This window comes from Rattus norvegicus, chromosome 8 (genome assembly GCF_036323735.1).
Source record: "Rattus norvegicus strain BN/NHsdMcwi chromosome 8, GRCr8, whole genome shotgun sequence".
NCBI classification, from domain to species: domain Eukaryota; kingdom Metazoa; phylum Chordata; class Mammalia; order Rodentia; family Muridae; genus Rattus; species Rattus norvegicus.
Window position 1 is genome coordinate 13,072,814 of NC_086026.1, and position 16,567 is coordinate 13,089,380.

Sequence of the window (16,567 nt, forward strand, 5' to 3'; positions counted from 1 at the left end):
GCCAAGCGGCACCAACAAGCACTGTCCTGTAGCCAGCACTGCCCTGTAAGGCTGACGAGTTTGCACGTGAGGAGGAGCCTCTCTAGAGCTCCTAGACGTGAAATCATTTGTCCATTCTCACACTGCTAGGAAACACCTTGCAATTTAACCCCAGTCTTTCTGGCCTGCCAACCTTTCTCCAGATTAAAGACTATAAGGCCAGGGGCTGAGGAGATGGCTCAGTTAGTGACACACTTGTCAGTAAGCGTGAGGACCTGGTTCCACCCACAGAATCTATGTTAAGAAACTAGCAGAAGGGAGGCCTTGATCACGTGTGCGTCTTCAGTCCTTACCCAAGCCTCTGGACGAAGTGGTTGAACCCACCAAAACAAGCACGATAGCATGCTCTTATGACCCCATTGCTTCGGACAGGGCCATCCTAGCTTATTTGCAAGCTCCATGCCAGTGAGGAGTCTTGTCTCAAAATAAAAGTCCTCTGGGCTCTACACGCATGTGTATCTGTGCCTGCACACATGAACACACACACACACACACACACACACACACACACTCACACACACGGATGACTCTGAACTAACTTAAAATGCACACTTAAAATGGCGAGTATTGTCTAGTATTCCGGGTGCCTTCTAGCAGTTATGGGGTCACTCTCTGCCCTCATCAGCATGAGGTTATGTAAAGTTGCCTTTGTGTGTGCTGGAATCACCAGCAGCACCACCACCAGCAACAGCAGCAGTGACACCAGCAGCACCACCACCACCAGTAGCAGCAGCAGCAACACCAGCACTGACGGTGGCAGCACCACCAGCAGCAGCACCATCTCCTAAGAAATGTAGAGGGAAATGCAGATACAGGACACTGAAGATTGACTTGAAAGTGTAGACAGCTCAATTGTACTATAATCCAACTATGTTCAGATCATTTACCTTTTTTTTTAAAGTGGACCTATTCATTCGTTCGTTCTTTTACAGCAGGACGTGGAAGGTGCCATGATGTACACGTAGGCAGTTTGTAAACATATTGCTCTCCACTGCGTGGATCCTGGAGAGTTCACCCAGGTTAGCAGTCTTGCCGTTGGTGCAGTAGAGGCTCAGTAAAGACTCACTGAGCCATCTCACTAGCCCCTGCTCTTTCTATAATCATAACGGAAAGGGGGTTCTTGAAAGTAGGACTTACCAAATGGATGAGATTCAAATAAAGCCCATACCGATTCCTCTACATAGCTAACAAGTGTCATTAAAAGTAACCACTTCTCTCCCTTTATGATTTGGTCAATCACAGAGAATGAAGCTTTCCCTGATCCCTGTGCATGGCTGTTACCCCGTCATCAGGGGAGAAGAAACAAGCTGTGTAATTACCATTTGAGACATGAATCATCACTTGCAGGGCCCAGACCTATGTGATTCTATAAAAGGAGCTTGGGGTCTGAGTGCCAATGTGCAGTCTGCCGTCCCCTGGGCTGATACAATCACCAAGCGACCAAGAGGAGATGAAGGTGCTACCTGCCTCTGGCCTTGCTGTCCTTGTCACAGCTTTAAAGTTTGCCACTGCAGCCCCCGCCCTACTCGCAGCCACCCCTAGGACCTTCAGGAGCAACTACCACCTCGCACAGGTTTGTGACTCTCTGTCCCACGCCCTCTTTCCTCTCCTAACCCAGAACACCCAACAGGGCATAAGAAAGTAAACAAAAATTATTATTTTTAAAAAACCATTTTACACCTCCACAGAGAAGTCCCGTGAGCCATGCCATCTAAGGTCACTGCCTGGTCAGGTGCATGAGCTGCATGGCTGAGTTAACAGCTGAACAAAACACCTGTGAGGGTGGCTCGCACCCTACAGAACTTGAATGTGGCTATACAATGTACGAAACTCAAAAACAAGTATTTAAGGAAGAAATATAAAGACTGAGGCAGGCTGCGAATTTAATACCGAGTGCTTAGCAGCCACAAGGAAAAGGTGTTTTATGTTCACATTTTGAAAAATGACTTTTATGGTCAAGGTGACCTTGGTCAGAATTGAGACAGGCCATGCTTCCTTCTCATTTGGGAGTCTTTTCCCCCTAGTCTGTGTTTCTCCACAACCTTTACCTCAACTTTACTTTCTGTCCTGTGGTCTCTCCTATCTGACTGTGGTGTGAAGGAACTGATACAACCAACCATGCTAGAATTTTGTAAAGATTCCATGGCTGAAAATCATCCCAAATAGAGAGAAGTTGGTTAAAGGAAGTTAGTGGATTTCTAATGACAGAATTCCTAGCAATAGAGAAAGGTGTTGTAGATGTGCCATCTGGGCCAAAAGTCTGATGAAACTACAGCTTGCATGTGATTCCATCTCTGCCTGTGGCTACTGTCCTTCTGTCCATGTACCCATGGCCAGCTTGGGACCAAGGGCTAGAGACCTATGCATGCTGGACTGTCCCCTATGTACACTGGACTGTCCTCATGCACACTGGACTGTCCCCTATGCACACTGGACTGTCCCCTATGTACACTGACTGTTCCTATGTACACTGGACTGTCCCCTATGCATGCTGAACTGTTCCTATGCACACTGGACTGTTCCTATGCACACTGGACTGTCCCCTATGCATGCTGAACTGTTCCTATGTACACTGGACTGTCCCCTATGCATGCTGAACTGTTCCTATGTACACTGGACTGTCCCCTATGCACACTGACTGTCCCCTATGTACACTGGACTGTCCCCTATGCACACTGACTGTCCCCTATGTACACTGGACTGTTCCTATGTACACTGGACTGTTCCTATGCACACTGGACTGTTCCTATGTACACTGGACTGTCCCCTATGTACACTGGACTGTCCCCTATGTACACTGGACTGTTCCTATGTACACTGGACTGTCCCCTATGCACACTGACTGTCCCTATGCACACTGGACTGTTCCTATGTACACTGGACTATTCCTATGTACACTGGACTGTCCTCATGCACTCTGGACTGTCCCCTATGCACACTGACTGTCCCCTATGTACACTGACTGTCCCTATGCACACTGGACTGTTCCTATGTACACTGGACTGTTCCTATGTACACTGGACTGTCCCCTATGCACACTGGACTGTCCCCTATGCACACTGGACTGTCCCCTATGTACACTGGACTGTCCCCTATGTACACTGACTGTCCCTATGCACACTGGACTGTCCCCTATGCACACTGACTGTCCCCTATGTACACTGGACTGTTCCTATGTACACTGGACTGTCCCCTATGCACACTGGACTGTTCCTATGCACACTGACTGTCCCTATGCACACTGGACTGTCCCCTATGTACACTGGACTGTCCCCTATGCACACTGACTGTCCCTATGCACACTGGACTGTCCCCTATGCACACTGGACTGTCCCCTATGTACACTGGACTGTCCCCTATGTACACTGACTGTCCCTATGCACACTGGACTGTCCCCTATGCACACTGACTGTCCCCTATGTACACTGGACTGTTCCTATGTACACTGGACTGTCCCCTATGCACACTGGACTGTCCCCTATGTACACTGGACTGCCCCCTATGTACACTGGACTGCCCCCTATCCACACTGGACTGTCCCCTATGTATATTGGACTGTCCCCTATGTACACTGGACTGTCCCCTATGCACACTGGACTGTCCCCTATGCACACTGGACTGTCCCCTATGCACACTGGACTGTCCCCTATGCACACTGGACTGTCCCCTATGCACACTGGACTGTCCCTTATTCACACTGGACTGTCCCCTATGCATGCTGAACTGTCCTTGTATACACTGGACTGTCCCCATGCACACTGACTGAACTGTCTCCATTAATTGTTTTGCCACTCACCCATTCTGGTCAATCAGTTTCTTTTACAACATGAGAGAAGTCAGGGAGCATTTGCCACAGCAATTCTGCATATAGTTAACAGAAGATGCCATTATCAACAGTAGATGCCCACTTCCACAGAAATCCCAATATTAACAGTAGGTACCCATTTGAGTCTAACTTTCTTTGACCAGAGCCATATGTAGATGAACTCAATTCAAAGTAGCTCTGGTTACTAAAATTATAAATTGTGTTTTACTGGGACCCTCATGGGTCCTTTCTCTCCTAATGTAATTCCCCCCTCCAGAATCATGCTTCTCTAATTCAGAAACTATAGAGTCTTTGTGGTACCCCCTTCCCGACATATATTACATGCTGGTGCTCAGTCAGAATAGAAATCATACAGTGAGAGAGAGGCTCTGATCCTAGTCTAGGGTTTGGGAAAATGTCCTTCTATCAACCAGTCCTGGGCAGATCATTGTATAGGCTCTTGTGCTATAATGGCTGACTACAGTCTGTAGAACCAAACATATTGACCACAGTCCTTTACAGAAAGAATAAGATGGTCCCATTCTAGATAGGAATGAGGTCAGAAAGTTTTGGTGAAGGCATCTTTCTTAGTCTGACCAATCAGGGTTCAGGTAGGGAGAGAGGCACATTTCAAAAGAATGGTGTGGCTAGGATGCTGGGAACCATTAAAACATCTTGATTTCTTTCTCTCCAAGTAAGCCAGTCCTCCTTAGTCTCCATTATACCCTTGGTATCATGAAAATTTGTCCGTATCTTGACACCTTGTTCCTGCTGCAGAGCTTCCAGGCATCAGCTCAGGAAAGACCATCTTCTCTTGGAGGACAAAGATGAGGGAAGATCTTTCATGTTAGGCCAGAAACTAGAAGTAATCTATGAACCATCTTGTAGCTTACGGAAATATTCACCAACCTTGTGAGCTTATAGAATCACAGATGAAAACAAGCCGTCTGTGTAGTTACTGTTACCTCGCTGGACAACATGAATGGAGAGAGCCAACGTCTCTGCTCTCATGGCACTGACAGGGGTGGGGGATGACTGCTCTCGGAGCACTGATGCGGGGGTGGGCAGGGCAGCTGGGAGGGTGCAGTGAGAAGGCACACAAGTCACTCGAGTGTTCAAGCTTGTTTGAGAAAGTGGGAAGAGACACTGGTAAGAGATAGGAGTGACTGGGGTGTGGGCAGTTCAGGGAAGCCTCATCTCAGAGACAGCCACACCTGAGACGAACCAGAACTACAGAAAGAGCTCAGCTTGTAAAATCTGGAGATAAGGAGGCTAAGAAAAGCATCCTCACGTGCAGAAGTCCAGCATAGAAGAATGTTGGGTACAGTCGCTACGTGGCTAGAGCTAAGAGGCTATGGAAGGGGTCAGGAGGTCACGAGCAACCAGGAAGTATCTTTTACAGTGGTCTTTTCTTTCTAACATCACTAGCTAAGAAATATAACACCAGAGACCTCTGTCCCAAACCCACAGACATAAACACCGGCCAGTGAGTATGTAAAGTGTTCTCAATTTATTTAATGTTCAGTTGTATCCTTCAATTAAGATGCATTAATATGAATTGAGGCCATGAAAGTGATACAAGAGGTTGCAGGTACACTTGAATGGGCTGAGGATATAGCTCATTAGTAGAGCACTTGCCTAACATGCCTGAGGTCCTTGGTTCAATCTCTCTCTCTCTCTCTCTCTCTCTCTCTCTCTCTCTCTCTCTCTCTCTCACACACACACACACACACACACACACACACACACACACACACACACACATACACACACAGAGAGAGAGAGAGAGAGAGAGAGAGAGAGAGAGACCCAAATACCTAAACTTCCCTACAATCAAGGATTTATCTATTTTAAGGGGTTTCCCTGCTTTTTAAAATAGTGCAGATGTGTTTCTTGGTTTATGATGCTGTTGTATCTTGATAACCTCATCATAGGTTCAAAACATCATGAGTCTAACAGTTTACCAAAAGGCTTTGTTTAATAAGACAGCAGCTTGTTGCTGTGCAGCTCGGGGCTGTGGTTTGGGGCTAAGGCTCAGGATCCAGAGAGAACCCCTCATTGTACATTGCCAGCCTCAGAAAGACAGAGAGGAAACGTTTATAGTGTGGTTTGTACTGAGAGAACATCACTTTCAGTCCATTATGAAGTCAAAAATCATTAAGTCAGCCTACCATAACATGGGACCTATCTGGTGGTGTTGGCATAACATTTAAAACGGCCTTCAAAATTGTCTCTAAAAGTAGTATAATTCTCAATTACCATGCAGTCATGAGAAATTAAACCATGCAAATCAAGTTCCTGAACTCCAGGACCCTTGGTAGCACTTTGTTTTCTGGGTTATACATTTTTAATTGTTATTATCTTTAACTATGGGCTTCTACTTTTCTCACAAAATATTACATCAAAGAATGTTTTGGCTTCTGTGTTATTTCCGTGACTTTATTTCTAAAGAGTCACAAAGAGGCACTAAAGGGACGGCTCGGAGTTCAATCCTCAGCATCCACACGGCCACTCACAACTGTCTTGCAACGTCTTCCAGGGCATCCGATGCTGTCTTATGGCCTCAACAGTCTCCTGCATGCCCACAGTGCACATATACTTACCCAGGAGCACACATATACATACAAAACCTTTAAAAATATATTAATTAGCCAAACAAGTATTTCTGAATATGTGCACATTAGCAGTTCCTTGCCCGTTGTTTTTGTTTATCCTTACACTGGTGGGATCAGTACTTCAGTAAACAGATGGGAAGCTGAAGCTGGCAAGAAAGCTAAAGCAAGAGAAATTCAAAGAATCATGTGAGTTTGTGGTGCAGCCTGCCCTTGAACCTATGACTTTCAGACAGTATCTACATTATTATAAATCTCTTTGGATGACTCATAGACAAAAATAAAGGAAACTGTTGGAGGGAGTGTGCCCCCATCATTCCTTAACCCAGTTACACTCAGGAAGGATATTTCTAAGTGTCCATCAGCCAGCAGATGGCCCCTTCTTAGCTCCCATTACTCCTATCCCCGTCAAACTCTAGAAAGGAAGTTGGCAGAGCATGGCTTGGAAGAGAATGCTAAGACTCAGTGGTTTTAGCGGTGGGGGAGATAGACAGAGTGGTGGGTCACTGCAAGGCACAGCATGAAAGTGTGGCCTACAGAGCAGGACAGATCTACATGGACCTCTAAGTGCCAAATAGAACATTTGACTCCAAAAAGGATGTCAACGCCTTGTCACCAGCGTTGGCGAGAAATCCCCAGAGTGTTGGACTCTCCTTAGTCCAGAACATACGGCAAGCCTCCAAACTCTCCTTCATGTCATTGCAGTGACGAGGTTCTGTTCCTTCATTAGCTAGAAATAACCCTGGACTTTATTTCATTAAAATAGACTGTTTTTCTATCTACTAAATTCAGCCTTAAACCTTCAAAGCTATAGGTTTGGCATCCAATGGCTATTTTAAAGAAAAAGAAAAACATTTTATCTACACTATTTTTGTGTAGATTCACAGAAAAAGAAACATAAAAATATAATCAAAAACAGATTCCCCAAGTTTCCTTATCAGTGTGTAAACATCACTAATGCTTTAGTCTCTGGCTTCCAAATGGACTGGCATTGCCCAGGGTGAGACTCTGAGCAAGGCAAGCAAATGCCTGGTTTTGATTTTAAGGTACATCAGTCTGTTTCTTTTTTAACTCCTTATATATTCTTTGAGAATTTCATACACGCAAACAATATATTTTGACCATATCCACCCCAGCTCCTCGACGATCCTGTCCACATCCCCCACTTCAGATCCTTTCATTTTTAATAAATAGCCCTGAGTCACTAAGTGCCACCCATACACTCACAGGTGTGGGCCATACCTGAGGCATGGTCAAACTGTCAGAGACCACACCACTAAGAACACTGACTACCCCTCCACTGCTGGGGGTGGGAATGGGTCAGCATGTGCTTCTCCCCAGAAGATCTTGTTATCATGTAAATCTTTGAGGGTTTTTAGGGCTTTTTGCATGGATTTTGGGGTGTGGGGGGTACCCAGTGTTTGTAAAAATGTTTTACCTACCCTGATTATAGCGTCTGTAGTAATCCTCTCACTGGTTTCCCCCTCTTTGTTTGTGACTATGTCACTTTAACAGTAGCAGGAAATACAGTCTTTGCCTAATTTCTCATGAACATCTCCCTTCTACGGTCACTTCTCATGAAGCGTACAGCAGAAGGTCAAGCATAACACATTCTGCAACAAGGGGGGAAAATGCGTGAAACTGAAACATCTCAGAAACACAGAGCCACCGGTCTTAGACACACTTCTCTATCCTCTGTCCTTGGAGGCATGTAATTGAGATGTCACTTTTAAGTTGCTGTAGTAGCAACTTGTGCACAAACAAAAAGCTCTCAAAGAAGCTTCATCCTAAAACAAACAGACATGTAAAATCCTGAGCACAGATGGAGATAAATTCCCAGGTTGTCAGAGCTCCTAAGTCTAGGTGGAAGGCCTAGGAGTGATGTGTGGCCTGTCCTTTTCCTCATAGAAACTCATCTTAGCTGCACCTATTCACGGTTATTTATGTGCATGTGTTATGTGAGGGCATACCACATGTGTGTGGTTCACAAAGAGCCATCACATCTCCTGGAGCTTTTGTAGTCAGCTGCAAACCAAACTCAGGTCCTCTGGAAGAGCACCAAGCACTTTTAACTGCTGAACCATCCCTCTAGCTCCTTAGCTAAACTTAAGAGGTGATCACCACAAAATGAACTCTTCTTACAGGCAGGACAGCGAGTTAGGAAACAGAGCTTAAACAATAGCACAGCCAACTTTATTGCAGAAAACCTATGGGCACAGGAGGGCATAAAGGGGAGAATAACAGTCACCTGTAATTGCCTCACCCACTGACAATCAACACTAATCACCAGACCTCCCTACCTCTCCTCATCATTTACAGCATGTACTTTACTTCTGAAATTCCTATAATCTGATAGAGGTTTCTCTTCTGTTTTACTCTGTGTTGCTGTTTCGTTGACAACATTCTCTTTTATCTTTCAAAGATACGATCTTAAAATGTGCCTCACCTTGTGTCACATGATATATAATAGTATTTCTAACAAGTCCCCTGTTGTAGGCGGGGATATATCTTAGAAGTATTTGCACAGCAAGCCACAGCCTCCAGGTTCATGCCAAGCACTGCAAAACCAAACAACCCCCATGCTATAAAACACGAATCTTGCTTCCAACTGCATTTCTGCACCCTGCGTAGCCCAACTCACCCTAATCCCAATCCAACGTCCACAGCAGTGGTGAGCAAGTACCCTAGAGCTTTGAAGTCTGTTCCTGCAGGTGAATTGATCATTTGGGCAAGGGGGTTAATATTTTCCTGTTTATTCTTTGAGGGTTTCATTAATTTACACAATGTAGTTTGACCATGTTCATCCCTCACTTCTGCCTTCCAATTCCTCCAGGATTCTTGCCCAAATTCATCCCTCCCCTCCCCCTCTCTCTGTATCTCTTTCTCTCAATACATCTGAACCTAATTCACCCACTGGAACATGGCTGATCTAGCAGAAGGCATTCCTCTAAAGAACCCTGATCCTCCTTCCTTTAGCAGCCATCACTGGTCAATGCCTCAGCCAGAGAAGGCTCATGGGCCCCTCCTGAATCCTGCTGGAAGGTTGACTAGCTTGACTTTGTGCAGTCCCAGCTGTCACAGGCAGAGGTCCTGCTGAGTCCAGAAGACACTGCTCCATCCCACTCCTCCTTGGACTCTGTCTCTCTGTCTTTCCACCCCCTCTTCCCATAATACTCCCTGAGCCTCATTTACAGAGAGGATATTCAAGAAGCCTATTAATTTGTGGCTTGTTTTCTCTGCCTCAGTGGGTATCAAACTTATGTCAGGAAACCCACCACTTGAAAACAAAGGTTACCCCACAACACACCAAAACTTGCTAAAATCTTCAGCCTAAACTGGGCAGCAGTAGCAAATGTCTTTAACCTAGCACTTGTGAAGCAGAGAGCTCTGTGAGTTTGAGGTCTGCCTGATCTACAAGTTTCAGAACAACCAGTGCTAAACAGAAAAACCCTGTCTTAGGAAAGAAAAAGGAATATTCAGCCTATAATTGACCTCTTACCTTTGTGTTTAATAATGAGAGGTTGAAGTATAAGTGCTCTTTTTTTAGAATTATTTATTTTATGTATATGAGTACAACTCCCTTCACACAAACCAGAAGAGTACATCAGACCCCATTACAGATAGATGGTCATGAGCCACCATGTGGGTGATAGGAATTGAACTCAGGACCTCTGGAAGAGCAGTCAGTGTCACTGAGCCATCTCTCCAGCCCACATAAGTACTCTAGAAAAAAATACTCATTTCATAGTACACACCATGTGTTACACATTATGTGATCAATGATGGCGCACCAAGACAGAAAATGGTGTTGCATTCCTTAACCCCAGGATTTGGAAGACAGAGGCAAACAGATCTCTGTGAGGTCAAGGCCAGCTTGATCTACAGATAGGGTTCCAGGACAATCAGGGCTACAAAGGGAAAACCTGTCTCAAAAAACTAAAAAAAAGCTTTAAAAGGTAAAAAGGATGACATACCAACATCAACCTGTGGTCTCCACATGTACCCACACAAACAAGTGCACACGCACATGTGTACACACACATACCCAAAAAATGGGGAAGAAGGAAAAGTAACAGTTTACAAGTCTCAGTACTGAAGGATAAGTATTAATAATTTTTGACATACTGAAGTGCCATCTGTACAAATATGTCTAATTATTTCAATAAAAATATGTGCCCTATTTTTAAATGAAGAATACGGTCCTGTATCATAGCTGAGTATGAGTGTTCTCCAACCACACCATAGATGAGTCTGTCTGCCTATCTGTTTCAGGCCTATCTCGACAAGTATTATACAAAGAAAGGAGGCCCCCAGGCTGGCGAGATGGTGGCAAGAGAAAGCAACCCCACGGTCAGGAAGATTAAGGAGCTACAAACATTCTTTGGCCTCAGAGTCACTGGGAAGTTGGACCAGAATACGATGGATGTGATCAAGAGGCCTCGCTGTGGAGTTCCTGATGTGGCTAACTACCGCCTCTTCCCAGGTGAACCCAAATGGAAAAAAAATATTTTGACATACAGGTAATGAGATTCAAAGAGAAAGACACACCTCGCCCTCTTCTTTTCTGTCCAAGGTCTCTTTCGATCTGTAGGAAAGGCAGAATCCTCAACAGCCAGAAGAAAGAATAGCAACTGTCTAGGTCTCTGTTGAAAACTCTAATCCCAGGATAACTGTCCACTTAACCCACTACAGGTCTGACCAGCTGGGAACAGCTCAACGATGTTTAAAGTGAACTAACTCAGGTAGCATTGAGAACCCGTTAATCTGCCTAGCTGAGCTGTTAACTATATCCACAAGGTGCCACTGAGAACAGAGAAAGCAAAAACAACAAAATGGCCGTGAAAGGTTAACCTAAGTGTGAGGAACAAGAGTTAAGGCCTTAAAAAAAATAAAATAAATTCATGAAGTGTTTTCCTCATATTTTCAACAGTGTCCTAGAATGTTAGCCTGTAGATGACATGAAACGTGGAGACCTGCACCATTCTGCGGTGAATAACGCAAACCCACAACTCTCAACCCTGCAGACAAGCCTCTGGCACCAGCGTGCCTCTCTGAGACCCTAGAGGCTGTCTTGATACTTTGCAGTTCCTGGATGTCAGGATAGCTTCTTGGAACAAACACCAGATGATTAAACCTGAAAAGCCGCAGCAGCGCACTCCTGCATACGGCTCTGAGAGCAGACAGAAGGCTGGGCTAAGGTTTCTGTCTAACCACAAAATGCAGGCCTTGATCACCGTCATTATCAGCCTCCTTGAGATGGTGAGGGCTAGATAACACAGCACACTAGCGATGCCTAGCAGCCTGTCTAGCACAGAGTGCATTCGAAGAGCACTGCTTATGATTATCAGCTGCTCACGCTCTCCTCCATCCGGAGACTCCGGGTCAGGACTTTCTCTACTTCTTTATTATTCTTTCCCTCATCCTTATCTTGGCTGATTCAACTTTCATCTTCAACTCCAGAATACAGTGGATCTGCCTATCATAGAAGGGCGTAACAAGGTACTAACTGTCTGGCCTGGCCCTAAATCATAGGTTTGTATGACAAAGGGGTATGGCATGTTTTTGTATCATTAAATAGAACTGAGCAATTTCTCATCTTTTCTGTCTTTTAGGCACCCTGGGGTTTTGACTGTGCCTGCTCCCTGGGGTCATAACACCTGCATGAGCATAAGTAAGATAACTCGCTAAAGTACAGATTTCAGGACGAGGCTGGCATGCTCAACAAGCCTGCTGGACAGTTGTCGTGGCTCCTAAAACTGAGAGTCCCTTAGACAGCTAGAGGGCAGCTAACTCTGTCCTTCCACCTGCCACGCACGTCTCCTGTGTGAGACACTGGAGCCACAGCTAGAGAAAGGCCAGCCTCCAAACAAAGCTGCTGAACATGTGCAGCCATTATTCCAGCCCAGCCCAGAATCCTAGGGGAAATTCTCTCGCTGCCCTTCTTTTCCTTGTGGCAGAAGCTGAAGGTCTTGTGCTTTAGAGCAGGAGGAACCCTAAGAGCCTGAGATCCACCGATTCGGTTTCTGCACACCGTGTGTCCAAAAAAAAAAAAAAAAAAAAAAAGAACTACATGCTCCTGAAGTGTTCAGCCCCCTTTTCAGCCCAGTGAGCACTCTGTTTCTAGGCTAGCACATTCTCTTTAAGAAAAATACACACAAGGCCAGAGAGCTGTCTCACGGTTAAAAGCACTGGCTGCTTTTGCAAAGGACCCAGGTTCAATTCTTAGGACCTACAAGGCAGCTCACAACCATCTGTAAATCTAGTGCCAGGGGGAGCTGTCCATTTTCTGGCTCTCATTAACACTGCACACACAAAATGCATGCAGGCAAAATATCAATACACATAAAATAAAAATAAACCTTAAAAGAGTTTTAAATTTTAAATTTTTAAAACTTTTTAAATGTAAAAACTCTCTAATTCTGTCTGTCTGTCTCTGTCTCTCTGTCTCTCTGACTGTCTCTATCTCTCTCTTTCATACACACTCACACACTCACACACTCACACACACACACACGCACGCATACACACATGCACGCACGCACTCATGCACTCACACACTCACACACACACTCACACACACTAACACATGCACACACTCACACACTCAACCTCACACACTCACACACACTCACACACACACTCACACACACTCACACACTCACACACTCAACCTCACACACTCACACACACTCACACACACACTCACACACTCACACACACACGCACTAATGCACTCACGCATGCACACTCACACACTCACACACACTCACACACATTCACACATGCACACACTCACACACTCACACACTCACACACACACTCACACACACTCACACATGCACACACTCACACACACACTCACACACACACTCATGCACTCACACATGCACACTCACACACTCACACACACACTCACACATGCACACACTCACACATGCACACACTCACACACTCACACACACACTCATGCACTCACACATGCACACTCACACACTCACACACACACTCACACACACTCACACACACGCACACACACGCACTCATGCACTCACACACACACACTCTACTACCTACCCCTGGGGAATTCCCATTGGTCTTTGATAAAGAATTTATAGCAAAACCTCAAATAGCAACAAAAACTGCTTTCAGAAGTCTGACCTGTCTCTGCCTTCTGGGTCTGCCCTAATGTCCTGTGTGACATGAAACAATTCCAGCTGCTCCAAAGCACGGTAAGAACTGCGGATGCGGAACAAGAGCCATAGTGCAACATGGAGACAGGGGGGCTGTGGTCTGTGAGCAGTCTGGGCAGTGCCCTCCCCTTCTCCATTTGAGAACAGTCACTAAAACATAAACATCTGTTTCTTCTTTGTCTAGAGTCTCTAAGTACACACCTTCCATGAGTCCTACCGAGGTAGACAAGGCTGTACATATGGCCCTGCACGCATGGAGTACGGCTGTCCCTCTGATCTTCGTGAGAATAAACTCTGGGGAAGCAGATATCATGATATCTTTTGAAACAGGAGGTATTGTACTATTTCTTGGGTTCTATCTGTAATGCCAAGGAGAACTGCCCCAAACTTGCTCCTTGCATATATTTATGGAATGATCAGCACAGGACTCCATCGCACAGTGTTAGGATGGGCAGAGGCCAAGACCATAGCAAAAACAGCATCATGACAGAAGGTAGGACTGAGCAAACTTAGCACCGCTTGCCACTTTGGCCGCCACTGTGGGACAGACTCACGGAAGTGCACTTTCACTGTGGTTCTGCCCCATGATAGGACAAGTCCTATGCACTTTAGTTTTCCCACTGGCTAGGGGCCACCTGACTCCAGTATTTCCCATAATGACTTTGATCAATATCATCTGGTTCCCAAGATTCTCCTACCTGGAGTCCCCACTGAGGAAATCACTTCCCCCAGGGAACCCTGAGACAGCCCCTGTATGCCACCCCACCTGAAACCCTACACACACAAAATAGCTACAGAGATGGCATTTGTGTCTCACCCATGCTTGAACACTGCCTTTGAGAAGTACATAGTATGCTTGTCTCTACCTGCCTGCTTCTACATCCCCCCCACACACCCTGCTACAGAGAAGCCTGGCTTCGAATGCGACTGGTAAAGCTCTGAGTCTTTGCAGAAAAATATGCAGGAAGTAGATGAAACCAGAGACCACTGAGGTTCTCTCCAACAGTGAAATTGACTGTCACTGCTTCTCCCTCTCTGGATCCTGTTGCTGAGTCCCGAAGACATTTTGAGCCTGAGCTGATTCCTATATGATTTTGCTGGGGCAGAATTGGGGGAGGAGGGGTGTTTGGGAGTTAGGGAGAAGAGATCGGGAGAGTCGTGAATATGGCCTTCAAAAATGGCCTTGAGTGGTCCTGTTCCTGCCAGACATCCAAGGGCACTTGTTGAAATGGAAGGACATTGTAAGTCAAGGTAGACATAGGGAATATAGCATTGACTTTCTTCATCCTTCAAGCTGGTATTCCATCCCCTAGCATAAAGGCTGACTGGAGACCCGGCAGGCATCATAAGTCCTCAGAACACATACACCTGATTGAACTATATCACATTGATCTTGGCCTGAGAAGTAGCATATTGAATTTGTGGTGTTGGCTTCAAAAACAATAAGCAGGGTTAGAGGGCTGGCTTGGGCAGAGCACGTCCTGCCAAGCCTAATTACCCCGGTTTAATGCCAGGGACCTGCTTGGTAGAAGGAGAGGACCAGCTCCCATAAGTTGTCCTTTGATCTCCACACAACACTGTGTGCACCCAGTAAATACAAAGTAAATAATTTTTAAAATTAATTAACACATGAAATACAAATACCAATTTTTAAGTAACAAAAAATTGGGCATTGTCACCAAAATCTTAGAAACTGTGAACAGTAGCTTCTGTCATATTCTCCAAATGTTTTTCTTTCCTGCTGAATTCATAATGCTGTTAACTATATGTCGTAGAACAAAACACTGAAGTCTCTAGGTGGCAAGATTACCCTGACTGACTTTATTTTCATAGGCTTTACACATGCAGGTTTATTAAAGTTACGAGGCTATTTTGACACATAAATTACATTGTGCAAAACAGAAAGCATAGGCTTAGTTTACAAGACCCCTCTCAGAGGAATCAATGTTGAAAGCTCTTTCTGCCAACAAGACCTTTTTTTTATTCGGTAGACTGGGTCGCTATCAAATGTCCCTCCACCCTTCCTCCTTCTGTAGTCTGTGTGTGATAGTCTACCAGGCACTGTGTGTTACAATAAAAACCATTACAACAAAGTTTACCATGCCTCTTTTGAAATACAAGATAATCTTTTTTATTTTTCAATTTCTTAACATATATGAAATGTATATGTAATACATTATAATCATATTTTAAAATATATATTTGAAAATGAATATTAGGGCTGGAGGGATGGCTTGGCAGTTAAGAGCCCCTGCTGTTCTGAAACTGCAGCTCCAGGGACATCTGTTGCCCTCTGCTGGCCACTGCACTCATGTGCAATACTCCCACACGCATAATTAAAAATAGTCTTTAAGAGGTCAATATTGAAAAATGCATTTAAGGGTCAGTGCTGTTGAGAATGTTACCCACCTTTTGTGACGCCAACCCCCCAGAATTACGAGGCCTTAATCCAATCACTATTTCCTGCTTAGATCATGGGGATTCCTACCCATTTGATGGGCCTCGGGGGACGCTGGCCCATGCGTTCGCACCTGGAGAAGGCCTGGGAGGAGACACACATTTCGACAATGCTGAGAAGTGGACTATGGGAACGAATGGTACATATGCACAATTCACCATAACCTGGAAAACATTGTATCTTCTTCTGGGCCTCCATCATGAAACCTTGAGGTTCAACGTCCCAAGCCACCCTTTAACTAGGGAGGCTGGGTAGGAAAAACAAGTAAGCCAAAAATCCAGAAGGGAACAATCCATGGGGGAAAGACCCTCCCAAGCTGATGCTATATGCTAGCCTGTTCTCTGCTTCTTCACATTTAAACTACAGAACAAGTCCCCTCCCAATGCACAGCTTACTTTTTATTTGGGTGTACAATATTTATGGCTCCTTACGTGTATGTAGAATGGACTTTATCTGGAATAAG

At 45.2% G+C, this 16,567-nt stretch overlaps 1 protein-coding gene across 1 annotated transcript in view; it reads left to right on the plus strand.

Annotated features, from left to right (window-relative positions):
• The first annotated feature begins 1,465 nt into the window (after positions 1–1,465).
• The window catches only part of Mmp20 (matrix metallopeptidase 20), a 40,616-nt gene continuing 25,514 nt past the window's right edge, over positions 1,466–16,567 (plus strand). The window contains exons 1-4 of the mRNA NM_001106800.1: positions 1,466–1,612; positions 10,729–10,976; positions 13,831–13,979; positions 16,118–16,243. Of these exons, the coding sequence (NP_001100270.1) occupies positions 1,490–1,612; positions 10,729–10,976; positions 13,831–13,979; positions 16,118–16,243 (646 nt within the window). The 5' untranslated portion in view covers positions 1,466–1,489. The remainder of the gene's footprint in view (positions 1,613–10,728; positions 10,977–13,830; positions 13,980–16,117; positions 16,244–16,567) is intronic.